At 37.5% G+C, this 20496-nt stretch overlaps 1 protein-coding gene across 5 annotated transcripts; it reads right to left on the minus strand.

Moving 5' to 3' along the window:
• Positions 1-484: 484 nt before the first annotated feature.
• Positions 485-19945, minus strand: sytl2b (synaptotagmin-like 2b). 5 transcript variants are annotated; one of them, XM_055196300.2, is made up of 23 exons: positions 19769-19945; positions 18071-18295; positions 15012-15166; positions 14835-14937; positions 14564-14718; positions 14389-14488; positions 14112-14263; positions 13941-14043; positions 13385-13454; positions 13172-13292; positions 12277-13101; positions 9122-11722; positions 6711-6800; positions 6419-6454; positions 6229-6323; positions 6025-6138; positions 5559-5728; positions 5366-5468; positions 5115-5276; positions 2423-2516; positions 2145-2244; positions 1808-2013; positions 486-1656 (listed from the first exon to the last, which is right to left on the minus strand). In XM_055196300.2, the coding sequence occupies exons 2-23, from the start codon at positions 18169-18171 to the stop codon at positions 1508-1510; spliced, it is 5805 nt and encodes a 1934-aa protein (XP_055052275.2). In that variant the 5' UTR covers positions 18172-18295; positions 19769-19945; the 3' UTR covers positions 486-1507. The 5 variants fall into 5 exon arrangements, with proteins under 5 accessions (XP_055052278.2, XP_055052279.2, XP_073718729.1 ...); XM_055196303.2 differs by lacking the exon at positions 14112-14263 and having other exon boundaries at positions 485-1656; positions 13941-14012; positions 14458-14488; XM_055196304.2 differs by lacking the exons at positions 14564-14718; positions 14835-14937 and having other exon boundaries at positions 485-1656.
• Between the last annotated feature and the right edge of the window lie 551 nt (positions 19946-20496).

Raw genomic sequence — 20496 nt, forward strand, 5'->3', positions numbered from 1 at the left:
TTAAATGTTTTGTACCACTAACATTTATCTGGTACAAAATTGATCCTTTAAGGTACACAATAGGTCCTTACGTATACGTATTATACCCCAAAAGGTACAATATTTCAATGTGTTGTATACCCATAAAAGGTCCAAAATTAAACCTTTGAGGGTACCACCCCAGTGACAGAAAAGGTACAGTTTTAAACCTTTTTTTCTGACAGTGCAGAATGAGAACATGGATGGTGTATATAAAAATAAAAAGTAGCTGATAAACAATACTCTCTCCACCAGGTGGCACAAGTGACCAAGAGTTTTAAAAGTTTCCAGCTAAAAACAATGCAAAAAATGTGAAAATGTCAATTCAACCTACTATTTTAAGTTTTGACTTTTGATAAGTTGACATAAAAGTTGATATTGTTTAACTTTATTTGTTAAGTTAAAGTAGTATATATGTTGATTTAATATCATTTTTACAGTATAGTGCACTCTATACTGCTTACTATGTGAAGTAAACTGTATACTGCCTATTATTATATGTTATCAATAATATGTGTAGTATGCACTGTTAAACAGACATTTTAAATAGCAGTACATTTAATAAAGTGTTGTGATTTTGTTATGTTTAATGTCTCTTTTCTTCTTTAAAATAAAAGTAGCATCCTTAATTACATTTTGTCACAGTAATCACATTATATAAAGTTAGTTTTGTTACACTGGAAATAAAAAGTCAAAGGTGAAATACAATATAGTGCTCTTTTGTATGTTGCGTACTTACATATTCACCTATGTAAAGCATACTGTATATGAATATGAAAATATACTGTTTATTTACTCATCATTTTTAAGTGAACTATCCCTTTAAAGGGGACATATCATTAAAATCTGACTTTTTTCATGTTTAAGTGCTATAATTGGGTCCCCAGTGATTCTATCAACCTAGAAAATGTACAAAGATCAACCCAGTAACTTAGTTTTGGTAAACCATTCTCTGCAAGCATGTGGAAAAAATAGGTCATTGAAATTTGGCTTCCCTTGTGATGTCATACAGACCCTTAATCTGCACTATCCAACCACGGCATTGCCATTTGGTGCAGAGATCTGCTCATTTTAAAGGACACACCGAAAATCAGCACAATTTTGCTCACACCTACAAAGTGCCAATTTTAACATGTTATAATAAATTATCTATATTGTATTTTGAGCTAAAACTTCACATGTATACTCTGGGGACACCAAAGATTTATATGACATCTTAAAAAAGTCTTGTGAAATGTCACCTTTAAGAAACAGTAGCTAGTTGCTAGATGCTATTCCAAACTAACCACACACTACTGACTAAATATAGCTTTGTCTTATTTATTAAACTGGGTTTCCTAATGTCAAGCTTTCTGACTCGGTTAAACATACAAATTGCTGGGAAAAGCCTAACCTATTATAAATAGGATGATATTAAGTGTGCAAAATAGTAAATGTGCAGAAATATATACATTGATAGTAGTAATAAACTTTGTGGTTCACTGTAATCTCATTTCCAAGATTTTTTGTCTGTTGCTAGCATCCTCAGTGGTAATATGTCTTCTACCCATTCATTGGGAGCCTCCATCATTCGTCTCCATAAATCCACCTCCTCTGGTGTCGAGTCCATCCAGCTCACCAGTGCTCCATAACTCTTACCTGAACAGGACGTTTAACTTATTAAATAACATTTATTGGGCATGAATACCATTTGTAACAAAACTGCAAAAGATGCCAATAAAAAATAATAAAAAATCATTTATACACAAATACAGTAATACAGTATGTATTAGACAACGCATGACTTCACCTGTGCCCATGCCCAGTCTTAGGCCTCCGAGGAGATGATTGGCTAGACGATCCCGATCCCAAACTGTGAGCTCAATGCAGGCTTCTTTCAGGTCCTCTGCTCTGAACCCATCATATACCATGGTGTGATTAAACATGGGGCTGGTCGTCTTCTTTAACACCCTAGTTTTCTGACGACTCTTTTTGCTGGTGTCGGGCAGTACAAAGCTGTGTGAGAATTAAACAAAGTATTATTTGACGAGACCTAAAAAAGAAGCACATTAGCACAAGGAAAACACCCGTACTTTTTAAATGCATTAATAAGATGATTTTATAGTGTATTTTGGATTTATTATTACCATTTTACATATGGGTCAATTGATGGGCTTCTGATAAGAGGGAGATTCTTGCAGTCTTTGACCCAGATATGCACTTCACCTGTGCCAGGAACGTATTTAGCTGGGTAAAAAAGTAACACAAATCAACTGAATCTGTCTGTGAATGCACATATGAATACGAAATGGTTTTTTACAGTTTATATGTCCTGATGTAGAAAGCAATGTCCGAGTCTTTTGTATTGTAGTGAATTGTATAATGAAGAGTAAACAATAGGATATTTATAAATAAGGAATCTTACAATGGGAGATCTGGGGAAGGAATCGTACAGCCAATCTTATCTGTCCTCTTAAATCCGAGGGCTGGAGACTGGTTAAAGACTGACCAGAGCGATTCTGAAATCAGAAACAAAACAAATTTGACTTTACCTGCATGTTAACCATCTTCAAAGATCTTATTTCCGTTAATAAAAAAAAACATCTCAATGCTTTCTAGCAGACCCCCAAAATAATATTTTGAGCTTTAAAGTCTCACAGTACGGAGCCCCTAATGGGACATGGAGCAAAAATTAAATAAAGTTTAGTTTCGCGAGCGCACGTGAAACTATCGCGTTTATGCCCCATTCAGACAGTCAGCGACCAGCAGTAGCAGAGTGACGCAATCTCATTAATTTCAATGGAAACTTCAATGCGACTTCCGGCGACACAAGCGAAAGTGACCATTGGCGACAGTATGGGTATGTCCAGCGATGGGAGAAAGTTAAGAAACGTTTAACTTTAGCAAATGATGAGCGAATTTCGGGAGCGACTACCGGGGGAGTTCACGTCATCCTTCTCTCGTCAGTTATTGGAGTGGAAGGTACTCATTTGTTTATGACAAGCAGATTTACAGTAGAAACGCCTCATTGAAAGAGATTGGCGACAAACAGCGATAACGTCGCTGGCTGTCTGAATGGGGCATTAGTTTCGCGTGCGCACATGATACTTTTGGGTGCGCACATGAAACTTTCACTTACACGTGCGCACGCGATAGTTTCATGTGCGCACGCAAAACTAAACTTCTACACATGAAGGTTTCGTGTGACCACATAAAACTAATCTTTACTCCAATGTCACCTTAGGGGCTCGCTATTAATGAAATCAAAACTGACAATAATTTTTTATGTAATATTTCAGTGTTTATTATAAACAATTTATCCGTGTAAGTAACTTGTTTAAATTCATGTGTCCTCACAAACTAATAAATGGCTTGGGCGGGAGCATCCGTTAACTCCGCCCCCTGCAAAGGTCAGTCTGCTGACAGACCCACTTTTCTATATCCAATCAAAGCACAGTGGAAATCACAAGCCACACCCACTATTTTCCTCATGTGAATTGTGTTTTACTTGAGGGGCAACCTTCCGATCTCTCTGATAAAGCCAATACGAAGATGACTTAAACTGCAATTTATCGACTGGCCCCTTGAGGCAGGCTCCAAAAGGGAGTCAATTCCCATAGACCATGTTAAAAATGCTTCTACTTTACAGTAGAAAATAATATGTTTACAGCCTGGTACAAAAAGCATTTTTGGTCTATATAGCTAATTTTGCCCTTCGTGACAACTGTGAGGGGGGTAAATTTTTTTGAAACTCATCCATTTAAATTGAGGGCGTGGCCACTTGAGTGATGGTTGAACAGCCACTGCGGTCACTAGAATCGAGCGGGCATGGTTTCCACCATAGATATGTATAAAGGCTAGATGGCTCAAGGCGGAGTCAGCTGTGTCGTCACTTGGCGGCCATCTTAGGTCAGTGCTGCCATAGTGCTGCTCCCTGCTGCTGTGGACGGAAGGTGAGTGACATACGCCAACTAAAATGCTCGTAACTTGCTGAATTCTTGACGGATTTACAAACGGTTTGGTGTATTACAAACCTTATTAACGTGGCTATGATTTGTGCTGATGCCGATGTTTAAATTGCAATTTTTCACAAGTATGCAGTTAAATAGCCGCATCCCTGACGTTTATGACACACCAAGCCGTTTGAAAATCGGTTGAAAATTGAGCAAAATATAGTTATTTCAGCACTACATGCACAATAGACTTTAATGTTATAACTGGACGAGCGGTCCTGTCCTAAGATGGCCGCCGTGTGACGTCGTCGGGTCCCATTGGCTCTCAGCGCCGGTAGGCCATCTAGCCTTTATCTATGGTTTCCACCATAGATATGTATATAAAGGCTAGATGGCTCAAGGCGGAGTCCCTAACGGCATCACCTGGCGGCCATCTTACGACAGGGCGCTCGCTCACTCGTAGCATTGAGTTTAATGGTGCAGGTACTTTTAAATGACCATAACTTGCTCAATTTTATACCGATTTTCAAAACGGTTTGGGTTTTTACAAACGTTATTAACGTGGCTATAATTCTGGATGGTTTAACATGTTTCATGAATTTATTTTTTATTTTTAGTATAGGTATGCAGTGTCATAGGTACATCTTTGACGTTTATAACAAACCAAACCGTTTGAAAATCGGTAAAAAATTAAGCAAGTTATGGTCATTTAAAAGTACCTGCATCATTAAAACTCAATGCTACGAGTGAGCGAGCGCCCTGTCGTAAGAGGGCCGCCAAAATGCGGACGTTGCACTCAATTGGCCAGCAGCGCGGACGAGCCATCTAGCCTTTATATACATATCTATGGTTTCCACAACCCGACACCTCAGCTCTGTACCCATTTTCGGATATCCGCGAGTGATGCGCGATGACGTGCGGCCAAGATGGCGACGGCAAGCAACGCCTACTTTAAGCTTAAAAAACGATCTTCAGAAACCAATGGGTGACGTCACAGTCTATGGTTTTACTCTGAAATACGCCACAACACGGAAGTAAAGTCAACGATGACTTCCGGTTCACGGAGACTTTAAAATGGACCTAATATGGACACTGTCATCTAAAAATGATTTTATTTACATACAGTATATCAAAAAAATATGCAAATAGAAATAAAAACTGTACCCTTGGTTTAAGAGGCAAAAACTTCCTCTCTGTATCATTAAAATTCCATAATGAGAGGTCAAACTCTGTCTCTCCCAGGAAGCTGTTACGGCCAAATGTGTCATGGTGCCACACTGAAAGATTGAGAACCTGAGACTTCAAGTAGTCCTTTCTGACTCTGTACTGTATGAGACAAGTAATAAAAACATTATTAACATTTTTACATTAGTAAAGTACATTAATACAAATACTATGCACTGTCATTTCCTCACTCTAAGAATCTCTTTGTATATAGGATTCAAAGTTTTCTTCTTCACAGAAGTTTTTCTTTTCCCCAGATTGGCCGCGTCAGGTACGAGGTAACTTTTGACATACCTAGAAAAACAGTCAAGAGTGATCTATTGAAAATAATTTGTTTCTAGAGAAAGGAGTGAGTGGTACTGATATTATTTGCTGTATTCTTACGGGTCTGATCGATTCTTCTTCATGTCCACTGCTGCAATATTCTGGCACTGAATCACAAAAATGTGAAACTCCCGCAACTTTTGCACATAGTTCAGTGAAAACTGAATGATGCCTTGAACTTCGACACTGCCATAGTCACTGCTATAGACACTCGCAACGCTGCCGCTAACCTGCGGGGCTCACAAACACATACATTTAACGTATCTAAAACTAAACAGCTCAGTATGATCATTCACAAATTACATCATCGATGACTATTTAATTAATACAATTATGATGTTTTTGACCCTGTCTGTATGAAACTACATAAAGTCATCATACATACAGTAATGTAAAGAACATTTTGTAAAAAAAAATAACCTTGATATCTTTAATATTGACTAAGTAAGGTCATGCCAAAGATTAAAATAAATGTAAAATCAATCTATACATATAGTACAAGACAAATATAGAGTATGTAACATACAGATGACATTGATGCAAAGCCAGAGTAGCTGTCAAGATTTGTGTATTGTCTGAAGTTTTTCAGAGGGACGCCGCTTCGGGAACTGTTTTCTTCATCACTCTCTTCTTCATCACTCTAAAACAGCATGACAGCAGACACACGTGTTTTATGCACCACATTTGAATGACCTTAATAACCGTAGATGTAATATTATAGATGAGATACCTCTTTTTGCAGAAAGGAGGGCACTGATTTGCTGAGTTGTTTCAGGTGCTCTGAGTCTGAGGTGGTGAAGGAAGTCTCGACAAATGTGCTAGGGACTTAATAAAGAGGTCAGAAATGAGATTTATTATTACACATTATTATAAAGTTACTGTAAGGTACCATAAGTTATTAGTCATCATACTGTATTTACCCTGCTCAAAGTCGTCCATGTGCTTGATATTTTGGCCTTAGGGAAGAGATCACAATTACAAAACACAGAAAAGTAGAACAGATTCTGTTGTCACCTGAACCTTCCATTTACAGCCAAACAAAAACACGGTTTAGTCTCCTCAGGCTGTATTGTGCTACTACACTGTAAGGTGTTTTGTTACAAAGGAAGACCTATATATGGATGTGGTAGTACTTTCAGATAAAACAACTAGGTGAAAACTTGTGCTGTTGTTGATAGCTTCAAGTATGTTTACTGTTGAATTGATGCTTACCGGGAGATGTGCTGATATTGTCCATGCTCTTATGGTACACAGGTCTAGTTGAAGCTCTTTTCAAGGCTTTCTGAACCAAACTCTCATCGCCTGCAAAATGAATACATATTAACAATAGCAAATGGTTGGATTATTTAAGGTTTCTTTTAAAGGTCCACTTTGTAGATTTTTAGTGGCATCTAGTGGTGAGACTGTGAATTGCAACCAACGGCTCAGTCCACAGCTCACCCCTCCCTTTCGAAACGTATAGTGAAGCTACGGTAGACGCCACAGAAGAAACATGTCATAGTCTGACGTTGTAATACACCACTTATAATATAGTTATGTATATTATATTGCATTTCTGTCAAGAGATCCTTCAAACGTTACACATTGCACCTTTAAAACCCTGTTGCATGTATAGGCACACACGAGCTAGAAGAATGTTGCTGGCTTGGTGATCCTTTCTCAGAAGGTATTTTGTAATGTGAGACCTAAGATCTTTTCGATTTAACACACTTGAAAGACAAGCTGTGGGAAATTTGTGCACAAGACCTGTAGCTCAATTGGTTTACACTTTAAAAATCTGTGGTAGGAGAACCATTTTTTAGTGCTATAAAGCACCTATGGAGAACCATACGGGGTGATATAGCACCCCTTATGGTTTTACAGAGCACAATATGGTTCTACACAGGTGGTGCTATTCATGAATATTATTTAGGGATGTAACGATTCAATCACGATTCAATCGCTGTCCTTATTAAAAATTCCTGTCTGAAATCGATTCTGAATCGCAAGGCTGCGATTCTTTGTTTTATGCACAGCTTGTGCCTGTATAACGGCATTTGGTCAGTAGGAAGTCCTTATCAATCTAAAATCATTATGAGTCGGAGTCGTTTATAACGTGCATTTTAAAAAGCAACACTCGTTAAAAGAAATCATTCAAAATATTCTTTATTATCATGAAAATACCTGAAACAATTTGAAGAACAGCGTATAAATATTCCTGTGTAGACATTTCCTGGAATAGCGTTTGTAATGCTACTTCTTGTGTGGCACAAAGGGAGTTTCTGCATGAGAGCGCCCCCTGGCGTTCGGATGTGCTGGGATTTCACCGTAATTCATTCAAATTCATTCATTGAGAAAACGTGCATTTGCCCGATTAATCGTTACACCCTTAATATTAGTCATGTGACCTTTTAAGTCATTCCAGTTGCCTGCCGCCATCTTGAGAAGCTACCTATTACTAGTTGGCTACTGACAAGCATTGGCTAGCTTGCTACGATTTACGGATTTCTTATCTTTTACTGTCTATGATTCTTACGGATAAGGAAAATGGCTACGAAAGACAACATTTCGCACCTCGACTGTCATGAAAAGAAACGCTACTTTAAAAAAATATCTTGGTTAGGGTGTGATGCCTACTTGATCCCTGATGCATTCTTCCAGCAACTGTCCGCTGCTACCAAACTACCACTATTTTTACAACTATTTTTCACAACACTAAGGCGCCTCGACACAACATGAAACTTTGGTCGAAGTATCACCTGCATCTCTACCCATGAACGCAAGCACTGAGAACATTGTTTGTGTACACAGAGTTTACTTAAAAGAAAGGTTTAGAACAACTGACTTTGCTGTTATGTTGTCTGCTTGTCATCTTTGCCAGACATACAGAATCGATTTCCGAATGCGAATGAATGAATCTCATCTCTTTTTCAACTAGAAGGTCAATATTGTTTTTCACTTGCGACAAAACAACAAATTATCCGTGCATTTATATGGAACTATGCTTTAGGAGCAATCCATCTTTTCACTCCTCCCTCCTCACGTCGCATTCGGAGATTGATACCTCTTGACTGGCAAGATGGCGGCGAGTGGACACCAAAAGAACCAAAGTCAGTTGTTCAAAACCTTCTTTTTAGTAAACTCTGTGTACACAAACAGTGTTCTCAATGCTCAAGTTCATGTGTAGAGACACAGGTGATACTTCGAGCAAAGTTTCATGTTGTGTCGAGCCTTCTTAGTGTTGTAAAAATAGAGATTTTGATGCTCACAACATAAGGCATAGCTTCTAGTTCTTTTGCAATTACTTCAGGTACTCAAAATGGCAGAAGACAAGTTTGAGATGTGAGTGACGTCAGCTGATATTCATGAATATGGAACTTCAAATGGCTCCCCTATAATTACGAGCCAGTGAACGACTTTTAGTGCTATTTAGCACCGTTTGATTTTAGAGTGCATTGCAAGTTGCTTTTGATAAAAGTGTCTACCCAAACACATACATGCATAAATGCACACAAAATAACTCTAACTTCTGCACTTGACTATGGCAGAGACAACAAGAAGTTTACTATTGTATCTTTGAAAAGCTTTCTAAGTATTGCAGAGAAAAGCAGTCTTATAAAAAAGGGTAAGATCTTCAAACTTACAGTTTATATTACTCTTTGTGTGGGATGGGGTATCTGGTGCACTGATCTGAGAAGCATTATGACAGACATGTCCATCAGTTTGACCCAGGCTTCCTTTCCTGGTTTGAAGGTCAGGAGAACCTGGCACGGGAGTACTGGTTCTTACAGGAGAACATTTACATTTGCAGCTATTCTCTGTAGAAGTTGTGAATGAGGTACAAACATAGTCATCCTCATCCATCTTCCCTGTAACCGAAGGTGGAGTGTACATATCACTTTTCTCTGTGATTCCAAGATAGTGCTGGAAATCGGGAGGAATAAAAGACCTAGCAAGAGGTTGAACATCGTTCTCTTCTGATGAACGCGATGGTCTAGTCTGAATGTTCCCCTCTTTGTCTTGCAGAGAATATTCTGTGGGTGTTTTTGGCAGGGTGTCGCTAGATTCTTGTGTTTTCTTGGATGGTGGCAGATTGTTTTCTGTTGTGTTCTTCACCTGGTGAAGATTGGGAGTCTGTGACGTTTTGGACTGAAGATGGCTGACGTCTTGGCTTTGCTCCTCAACATCGGTGTTAATAGAAAACATGCTGGAGGCACGTCGAATTGAATTGGTTTTAACATTCAGACGGCCTTTCCCTCTGCTTTTTCTCTGTTGAGGTTGTGATTCTTGACCTATAGAGGGTTTAGGTGGTGTTATGTGTTTTACAGAAGTCTGAACGGGATGAGACACGCCATGGGAGATTGCTTCATCCGAGTCTACATTTGACGAGCTGCTTTTTGATCCAGATTCTTGTCTTGTAGTATCTCTTCTCTTTGCAGAAGCATTAAGTGCAGCTTGTTTGGTATTGGTCTGGCTCTCAGAAAGTTTAACAGGAATGCTTCTCTCTGATTGTTTATTGTACATTTTTACTTGCGCATGTGAAGTTGCGTCTATAAAGGAATCTGTCTCTTTGGATGTACCGACTGATTTGCTATGCTTTTTCGGTTGGTCAAAAGTTCTCTGAATTCCACTTTTAGAAACTGGTGAGGTTTGTCCCGTTTGGTTTTTAGGTGATCCTCCCCAGAAGTCTCTGAGATTTTTAAATTGTGAAGTACTCATACCGTCTATCACAGCTGGCTTACCTTTCTGTAAAGTATGCATGGAGAAACCAGAGGATAGACTGCCTTTATCATTAGTATCATCCTCAAAAACATCATCAAATTCAGTACCTACTGTAGTCAGATCAAACTCAGACTTTGTAAATCTTTTGTTCAACTTAGCAGTAGAAGCCATTGAGGAATTACTCTTTTGAGCCGATGTCTTTTTTTCATTTTCCCAGAAGGACTTGAGTTGTTTGATCTTGTCCACCATGTTTTCTTGCTGCTTAGCACGAGGGAATGGAGTTGGCCTTGGCCTTGGTGGAGTAGTAGATTTTGTTTCTAATACTTTAGGTGCGGCGCAATCCCCATCACTATTGTTTATGCTAACAGTGCCTCTTTCAATGTCTTGATGCGCCAACAAAGATCCACTATCAAGGGATGATGATGATGATTTTAAATGTGGAACAGAGGTAGCGCATTTGTCAGTGGAAGAGCTTGAGAGTATTTGGTCTTTTTTTGGATTGGAATAGATCAGTTGGGAAACTTTCGAGTCACCTGTAACATTGGGAACGGACTGGATTGTGTTTGTACTCACGACATCCTTGAACTCTGATACTTCCACAACACTCACTGTCTCATTTCTTTGATGTTCTGGAGATCTCAAGTTCTTCTCTAGTTCATCTTTCCTTTGGTCATTCCCACCTTTATTTGACTCTGTGCTGACATCAAGTGTGAGAGGTTCATTTTTAGCAGGTACATTTGATCTACCGATCAAAATCTTTGGACCAGTGTTTTCCTTCTCCCAGAATGATTTTAGAGAATCAAGTTTTGGTCTTTGATCTTCTTTAACACTTGTTCTCTCTTTGGGTTGAAGAACTTTGATAACATTAGTTTCAAGTTCAACTTTGGGTTCTTCTCTTGTCTCATGCCTGATAAAAGAGTCTTCCTTATTTTCATCTGGAGTCCAAAATACATTATCATCTGACTCAGTGACAGTGTTTGGGATGTCTGTAAAAGTAAAGTTAGTTGGAGGGTTCATAATGGGAGAATGTTTATGAGTGGACTCAGATCTTCTCCGTGGTTTGGGAGTAGTTGGACGTGCTTCGTCAATACTTTTCTCGTGTCCCCAGTTTGTCCCTTGTAAAAATATGGAATCAACTTCTGACGAATTCTCTTCACTTTGGCGTGGCATGATCAGGTACACATTCTCCCTTGTTTTGACTTTCAAATTAGCTGCATCCTCCAAGTCTATGTCATCAATTTTAGTGTCCTCCTCCGTGTCCTGATTACTCTCCACATCAAGCATATCACTGCTGTCTGAGCTTCTGCTGAACCACTCAAGAACTTTGGTGATGGATTTTCCATGTTCAGCACTAGGAGTGTGAATGGGTGAATATGTTGCAACAGCTGGTTGTGATTCAAATGAATTATTAGTATTTCGTTTTATATTAAATGCAGACGGGCTGCTCTCAAGCTCAAGATCAGTAGAAGAATTTGCCTTCTTGGAAGAATCTGCTATGTTGAAGGAACTGGAAAATTGTTGATCTGTAAAAGAAGCAGTGTACTCCTGAATGACCAAAGCAGAATCTAAGCATGTCAAACTTCAAATAAATACTTAATTTAAATAAAAACTTAATTTACATCTTACATCTTTACGAATACATTAAAGGGATACTCCAGCCCAATCAAACTCTCAAGCAATCCGAGATACATATGTCCATCAGTAGTAAGCGTTTGTTGCCATAGGTACGTTGCACAGTGACCAAGATGGCTTTGTTATCAGATGCTAGTTATTATAGTTTATAAAGTTTAAAATATTAATATTTTTCTTAAAATTGTGTGGATTACGTCTGTGAAGGATGGATGCACTTTTTGGGTTCAAAGTCAGACGTTATTCCCTGATTTCTGTTTTCTCCCATAGCTTGGAAAAGCAACGACATTTACTAAAATAACTCCAAATATGTTCGTCTGAAAGATGATGAACATACGTATCTCAGATTGGTTGAGGGTGAGTACATCATGGGGTAATTTTGATATTTGGCTGGAGTATCGCTTTAACACATCATTTTTTAATAAACTTTCAAGGTTATAGATCATACCAACAGCATGCCCAAGATGTTCTTCTGCTCTTGTCATCTGCACATTTGGTAAGACGATCATGTGACTCTCGACAGTCTCAGATCTTTGCTGTGAAGGTTGGGAAGCAGTCATCACATCCAGTGCTTGTATAGTGTTGGTGGTCCTTGCATTCTCATGAGAAGAAGTCTCCATAATTTCATCAGATATCTTTTGATCCCCACGTTCTATACTTGATGACAGAGGAAGACAATTATATGTATTTCTTTGCGGTTTCAAACTGTCTTCCACTTTCTTGTCATCATCTACTCTTGAGATTGAGTTCAGACTCGGACGCTTTTGTATTTTCTCTGTCTCCTGTATGTCCTGAGAAAGGTTCGTCATTTGCGACTGGCTTATTACTGGTAAACGTGACTTTGGCACCTTCGACAGTGAGGGGCACTTGGGTGGCTCTTCGCTTAGTGATCTCCTATTTGGTTCCTCCCTACTGTCCAAAATACTTCTACGCTCCTCAGAGTCCTTTTCTTGATAATTGTTTTGGTGAACATTATTCAGAATTGGCTGTGGCAGCTGGCTCTTAACGGTGGACTCGCAGGAGCTATTTTTGAGGATACCTCTTGGCGCAGGAGTTCTGATAGCGGAGTCCTCTGTGGTGGTCACGCTCTTGGTGGAAGTACTCTGGGTTGACATACTTTGGCTGGACACAGAGCTGGCACTGTCAGATAAAGAGCCCTGGGGTTTGAAGATTTTGGTCCTCTTCATCGGCACTGGCTTTTGACGAGGGGTTATGTTGGGCACGATGTTAGAGAACTCATTATTTTCAGCGTGGTTTGGTTCCTGAGGTTTTACTGTAAATGTTACAAATTAAAAACAGTTTGCTCTTACTGTATACATACTACAGTAAAAAACACCACCAACCTTCTGAATCAAAGGCTTTATCAGCAGATGATGTCCTGAGTTCAGATTCACTGGTAAACAGACTACCTGTCTCTTCAAAGTCCGGCTCCACTGGAATACCGTTGAATGGGTTGTGCCTCGGCTGGAGCAAAAAATGACACCATGTTATATTTCTATATCTAGCACATTATAATATTCATTACACTATTAAGAAAGAGCACATACAGTACATACCTTAGATGGTGATCTCATGCATCTGTTTAGACTTTCTTCCTCGACCTCTGGTGTACTATCCTGGTTTACCCTGGTTTTGACAGGACAGTATTGCAACAACAAACATACTTTATAACTGTAACCTATTTATGTTATAAGTGCTGCTTCAGAGATTTCCTCCCGTTCTACCACACATCCCACAATAACTTGGATGAACTGAAACCTTCCCAAAGTTCATTAAGTACATTGTGCAAACATCTTTGTTGACGTTGTCGTGTCAAGATCTTAAAATCTTAAAGGACACACGCCTGTAAAACACACAATTACCACATGGGAAAGGTGGAGGTTGCATACGCAAACCAAAGATATTGGCAAGCATGAGTTATTACTTTAATATTGTCCTGTATAAATACAGGGATCAATGAGTCACACGATACCAACAGCTGCTATGTACTCCTTAATCCTTAAAGTATCTACTTGCAGACTATAAGTGACTACACATACAGTGTAGGATTATAACAGCCAGACAGGATTAAATATAGATTTTGTGCTTTTGAACATAAAATTTAAGCATTACCTCTCCATTGGCTGCTCTGAGATGTCATCGCTGTTGTTTTTGTTAAAGCTACTGGAACTTTTCCCCCATGACCTTGTTAAATAGTCCGCAAGTGCAGATGCAGCTAAAATAGATGTTCATGTTAATGTTTTTTTTTAGCAAGGTTTCTGTAAGAGTAAGAGGCATAGTCACCATCAATTGTGGGTTTCTGTTGCTTCATTGATGCTATGATGATGTCTGATCCATGAATTCTGTCCTGATGTCCCTCGGACTTCACGTCGTAAAACCATTCATCTGTCATGTGCTTACGTTTGTCTTCCTCTGGGACCTCTTTCTGCAACTGCCTAGGATTGAATTGATTGTGTAAAAAATGAAGTGTTATCAACAATTCGGGTTAGAAGAAGAAGCAAGTAAAGCTACTTGGTGTACTCAACACTTCAGGTTCTCAAGCATAAAATTTAAGCATTACCTCTCCATTGGCTGCTCTGAGATGTCAACACTGTTGTTTTTGTTAAAGCTGGAACTTTTCCCCCATGACCTTGTTAAATAGTCAGCAAGTGCAGACGCAGCTAAAATAGATGTTTATGTTAATTTTTTATATACATTTATAGCAAGGTTTCAGTAAGAGTAAGAGGCATATTCACCATCAATTTTGGGTTTCTGTTGTTGCTTCATTGATGCTATGATGATGTCTGATCCATGAATTCTGTCCTGATGTCTCTGCGGCTTCACTTCGTGAAACCATTCACCTGTCATGTACTTACATTTGTCTTCATCTGGGACCTCTTTCTGCAACTGCCTAGGATTTAATTGGTTGCGTAAAAAATGAAGTGTTACTAACAATTCGGGTTAGAACAAGAAGCAACTTGGTGTACTCAACATTTCAGGTTCTCAAGCATTAAATTTAAGCATTACCTCTCCATTGGCTGCTCTGAGATGTCATCTCTGTTCTTTTTATTAAAGCTACTGGAACTTTTCCGCCATGACCTTGTTAAATAGTCAGCAAGTGCAGACGCAGCTAAAATAGATGTTCATGTTAATGTTTTTATACATTTATAGCAAGGTTTCGTCAAGAGTAAGAGGCATATTCACCATCAATTGTGGATTTCTGTTGCTGCTTCATTGATGCTATGATGATGTCTGATCCATGAATTCTGTCCTGATGTCTCTGCGACTTCACTTCGTAAAACCATTCACCTGTCATGTACTTACGTCTGTCTTCCTCTGGGACCTCTTTCTGCAACTGCCTGAGATTTAATTGGTTGCGGAAAAATGAAAAGTGCAATCAACAATTCGGGGTGGAAGTAAGAAACAAGTTGGTGCACCTCTATGATGCTTTGGACGAATGTCATGTATTACTGTACATTGTCCAAAAATATTTTAGCATATCAGCTATAAAATAAAAATAAAATACTGCAATTACCCCACATTCAGGGTATCATTGAGTCTTCTACATGTTCTGTGAACAGATGATTTACAATGATGATACTTCATTATAGCACTTATTAACGTCATGCGACTTCAGTTATGAAATGTTCATCTGAAAAACCCTTCTAAATCTTTAACATACCTTATGGCCAACACAAACATTTCCTGCCTATTAGTTTATAATGTACACTGTGTTCAGTGCTGGCTTTGTTTGCTTTGTAAATACAAAATGTACTATTATGGTTCTCAGGTACTGTCAATGTTCTCAGCTGTACACTGTTAGGCTATTCAGACACTAAGGATTACAAACCTTTGGGCTTTATCAAATGTTTCATTAGGGAATATAACCAAAGAGGTATTAACTGTCAGAGATCATTCATTATGGGGTGGTTTCCTGGACTGAGCTTAGCTTAGTCTCAGACTAAAATGCATGTTTAACCTGCCTTAGTATAAAAAAAACTTTCATTAGCATATCTTTAAGGGACACTCGAAAATAGTCCCCTTGGTAACTTTCAATAGCAGGGGACTATTTTGGGGCGCTGTGTAATATCATTGCGCCTGCTGCAGCCATGTTACGGCAACAAAGTCCTTGATTATTACGCCAGAATGAGAGTATAGTTCCTAGCCATATCTGCCTAGAAAATCACAACTTTTAATTTTCTGTCGGTCTTAGTACACAATGTAGCTACAGAAGAGTCAAGTTTTAAATAGGAAAAATATCCAAACTCTTTGTTATTTTTTAGCGTGATGCTAATGGTCTAATCAGATTCAATAGATTGTGCTAAGCTATGCTAAAAGTGGTAGCGCCAGACCCGGAGATCGGCTGAATGGATTCCAAAATGGTAAAAATCAAATTTTTCACTCTAGGGGAGCTGGAAAATGAGCCTATTTTTTAAAAAATGGAGTGTCCCTTTAACATCAGTGCCCTTGTTTTGACTTAAGATGCACACTAGGATTGTTTTTGTGAGGTATGTCCTAATATAATTAAGGCCTAGTCCTGGATTAATCTAAACCCTGTCTTGGAACTGCCCTTATAACTTTAGAGTAACAACCTTAATCAAGAAATATTTGCAGTAAAAAAAAATAATTAAATTAAAATCATGTGTTTGGAAAATATCTTTATTTTAAAAGGAGAAACTATCTTGGTCAGGTGAAAAGTCAAGACAATTATTCCACAAGTCTGGACTTAATCCTTTTATACAAGGTTGTGTAAGTCTGTGGTTGAAAACAAGCTAATCAACCAGACATGAGCAGATTGTACAATCTTTCTTTCATGTACTATACGTACACAGACTTTCAGTCTCCGCACAATTTTTTTTTCCAAAGTACTAATATTCCAGTATCTCAATTCATCTGGGGTCACAAAAACAGCATGCAGAATTATTACACTGTTAAAAATGAAAGTTGGGTTAACTTTAAGTGAAAAACTTTTTTTTAAATGTTACCAATTGAAGTAATTTGTTTAAGTAGAACCAACTTTCACTTTTTACAGTGTATACTATTTTTGTTTAAACTTGACTTTTTCAGTGATAAACATTTTGTCCCTGCATAATATTTAATAACAGAAATCTATTGGTGGGTGATTCTACAGTGTTGCGCTATCAAAACATTGCTCTGTTTGTTTGATTATCACAGCAAACCCTACATGGCAACATTGCCTCAACCACTGACATGAGTAAACCAGGGAGTCTTTTATTCGCAAACCTGTTTAAAAACAATTATTTTGTAAATCTATGTTGATGTTAGTGATGTAGAAATGAAACACTTTAATATTTTTAGATCAAGTATAGCATATGTCTGTGCTGGCTAAAGTCTCAAAATCTTATTTTGCGATAAGGAGCATCAAAGTATGATTTCGCTCAATGATTTCACTTTAATTTCAAACCTTACTCAGTCAATATTAGTGATAGACCAATATATTGCAGTGGCCGATATATGGCCAGATATTTGAAAAATGTAAATCATTGGCATTGACCGATACATCTTTCTGTTCCTTAAAGGAGTAGTCCACTTTAAAGATGGGGTCCATTGACTTTTTATAGTAGGAAAATAATATTATGGTAACTCAATGGGCCCCATCTTTAAAGTGGACTACTCCTTTAAATTTGTTGCTTGTAATGAAAAGAAGTCTGACAGACAGTAAAATGACCAATCAATCATTATTTACTTTTTAATGTGAAGTTATGCTATGTTACACACAACAACACTCTGGTGTGCAGCAAAATCTGTCATTCATAGTACATATGATATCTTTCAAGTACTTAAAAAGGGTATGTTTATATATATTGTGAATAACAAAAGTTTATTTAGTTTCTCTCATTTTAATTGTCTCTTTGTTTCACTCACTCAACTGTTCTCAAACTCAACATTTTAATAAATAAAAAAAAATTAAATTATACAAAAAGTAGTGCTTTTGGTTAGTAGCCTTAGTTTTTTAGGTTTAATTACACAGAATTCATGATAAATTCATAAAATGTCATAAAACTGGGGCCCCCCTGGCACCATCTCGCGGCCCCCAGTTTGAAAACTACTGGCCTACACTACTTTCTCAATATCGGTATCAGCATTGGGCATAAAAAACATATCGGTCGACCACTAGAAAGATATCAAGTTTATATTTTCACAGTAAATCACCAAAAACTTTAGCTTGTTTTTTACAGGCATTGTCACAAATGTCATGTCAAGTGCACTACAAGTAAAGAGGAAAACAATAAAAATCTTACTTGATTCGTTCTTCCTCTGATTTCTTCAGTTCAGAGTCTCTATTTAAAACCGCCATGATCATCGCCTGCTCTTCTTCTGTCAGATGGCTCAGGTCTATCATAATGAGGTTGTTTTTAAGTCTCTCACAGTTTGGCAAGACTGATCTTCAGTTAAGTCACTCATGTATTGAGACTCATAGAGTCTGCTCTGGAATCACCTTCATTACACAATGTTAATTGCTGCACCTGTAATACAAACAAAACATCTTTGAAAACTGCAGTGTGACATTTCTGAGCACATCCAATGTTCTTCCACAACTCTTTCTCTCTCTCTTTCAGATCAGAGTTCTCGGTAAGAAAGCAACAACAGCAGAAAACAGGATATTATTCAGACATTTATTAAATGTTGAAAAGGGCAACTCAATTTGTAAACTGAATTGACCGTAGTTTGGAATGAAATGTGATTCTTAAGTACGCAATGAAGTTAAGTGAGGATCTATTTAGAGAACTCAGATTAGACTGAACATGTGACGGTCCTGTCAGCTGACCATGTGAAGAGGCATAATTTAGATCAACAACATTTACAAAGAATGATGAACTTTTCCAATGAACATAAGTTGCATAATGCAGACATTTTTAATCATTACTATAATATGCCCTATGTGCTGTGTTTCACCAATGCTTTTAAAGTTAAATGTTTCAACAAAAACATCTGCATCTTCTGTAAAAAAAAAAAAAAGAAAAGTGTTCTTACATGACTACATGACCATATTCGATGTTTAAGTCAGCTGTGTTTCAAGTTAACTGCGCAAATATTTGCAAACAGCTCACTATTGACTCATGGTCCCACCTTTGGGTCACATGAAATATTAAGGTGTTCAGAACATGTGAATAGTTTACATTTGTAAAGTACTGAATACAGAACAATGTGAACAGAAAATAATCTCTTCTGATGTACAGTAAGCAAAATCAATATATCAAGAACAAACCTTATACAGTATTTGTTTAAAACTAAAAAACAGTACCCAACCAGTTATTAAATAAGACTGTTCGTAGCAAATTCAATTTTTAATTTAATTCAATTGAGTAAAATCCTTACTTGGGATGCATGAAAACAGCATGAAAAGTAATTCTCGTGAAATGCAATATATAATGACTGCAACTTTTCCAAGATATTTTTTAAAGTAAAATTTCTTGAGACTTTTGTCTGTTGTCTTCATACTGTACAAAACTGTCATTGCAATTACATTTTAAAAACAGAATGTAGTTTCTTTAAAGTGGTATGAAAGCATATCTGATTTCTCTGCATTCGTGTGGCCTTTCCTTTTTTTAAACAACGAAGTTTGCATTGAATTATGCGAAATTAACTCTCTGTATTACAATATAAACCAGAGTCTGTATCCATCAGCTGCACCTGTACCATAGTAAACTTGTTAGCACACGATATGAACAAGACGTTTCTTTACGTTATATATATTTAAGAAAATACTTAAATAGTACACTATTCTAACACTATACGACAGTTTAATATGAGATAAATAGTTAAAAAAGTACAAGAGCAGGTAGGCTACTTCGTGTATTTCTGCATTGCTTGATAAACTGCGATTAAGATTTCATATAATAAAATGTAAGACCAAGACTGGAGAATTTAGTTGATAGTAATAAAGCAAATATTACGTACTGTAAGGTATGTCTTTTTGTCAAATGTTTTACGCTCACCTTGTTTCTGCGGCTGAAGTTCAGTGCGTCTCTGACGCGTAAAAGGAAACGCCACATCCGCACTCTAATCGACGTCATTATCGAATCTACCAATCACATGATTTATGTGAGCGTCGCGCTATAACGCTGAGTTAATATTTACAAATGTGTCTTCACAGCAAGCCAGCTCTTGGTGTTGAGTTTGTCACATCGCAAGCAATGTAAAAAATGTTGTTCTTACCTCTAGTGCCAACACACGTCTTGACTCAACAATTCTGAGTGTATTAAAATAAGTGCCTCCCCAAAATTATGCAAAAAAAATTGGTTACCCTTAGCTTGTCCCTACAATACGATTCAAAAGACTTGGGTTCAATTATTATATTTTTCACAATTTAGATTAATACTAAAATCATAAAAATAACACAAATAACACAAATGTAACCATAGAAATTAACGTAGGCTACCTATGAGACTTAATAAATCAAAACCATGTGATGTTAATATCTTCAAAGAATGTCTTCTGATTTTAGTCAGGTGACCCTACATATTTGATCAATAGTGTTGTGATGGCCATGAAATATGGAGGACCACAAGAGTCATGCAAAATGTAACAATGAACTTCAACACTCAACAACCACCTGGACAACAAAAATAGCAATTAATAGATTTGTTTAAAAAATCATTAATTAATCTATAAATAAAAAGACAAAGTTACAAAAAAAAATCATTATGTAACATCAATAAAAAAT

Source organism: Misgurnus anguillicaudatus, chromosome 24 (genome assembly GCF_027580225.2).
Source record: "Misgurnus anguillicaudatus chromosome 24, ASM2758022v2, whole genome shotgun sequence".
Lineage (NCBI taxonomy): Eukaryota > Metazoa > Chordata > Actinopteri > Cypriniformes > Cobitidae > Misgurnus > Misgurnus anguillicaudatus.

Bases quoted from the DNA above. Each gene is read 5' to 3' on its own strand.
- sytl2b (XM_055196300.2), bottom strand. From the start codon at position 18,171: ATGATAGACCTGAGCCATCTGACAGAAGAAGAGCAGGCGATGATCATG. The intron at 14,719-14,834 runs GTAATGCTTAAA...ATTAAATCCTAG, and splicing joins TCAGAGCAGCCAATGGAGAG to GCAGTTGCAGAAAGAGGTCC. The intron at 1,657-1,807 runs GTGAAGTCATGC...CGTCCTGTTCAG, and splicing joins AAGACTGGGCATGGGCACAG to GTAAGAGTTATGGAGCACTG.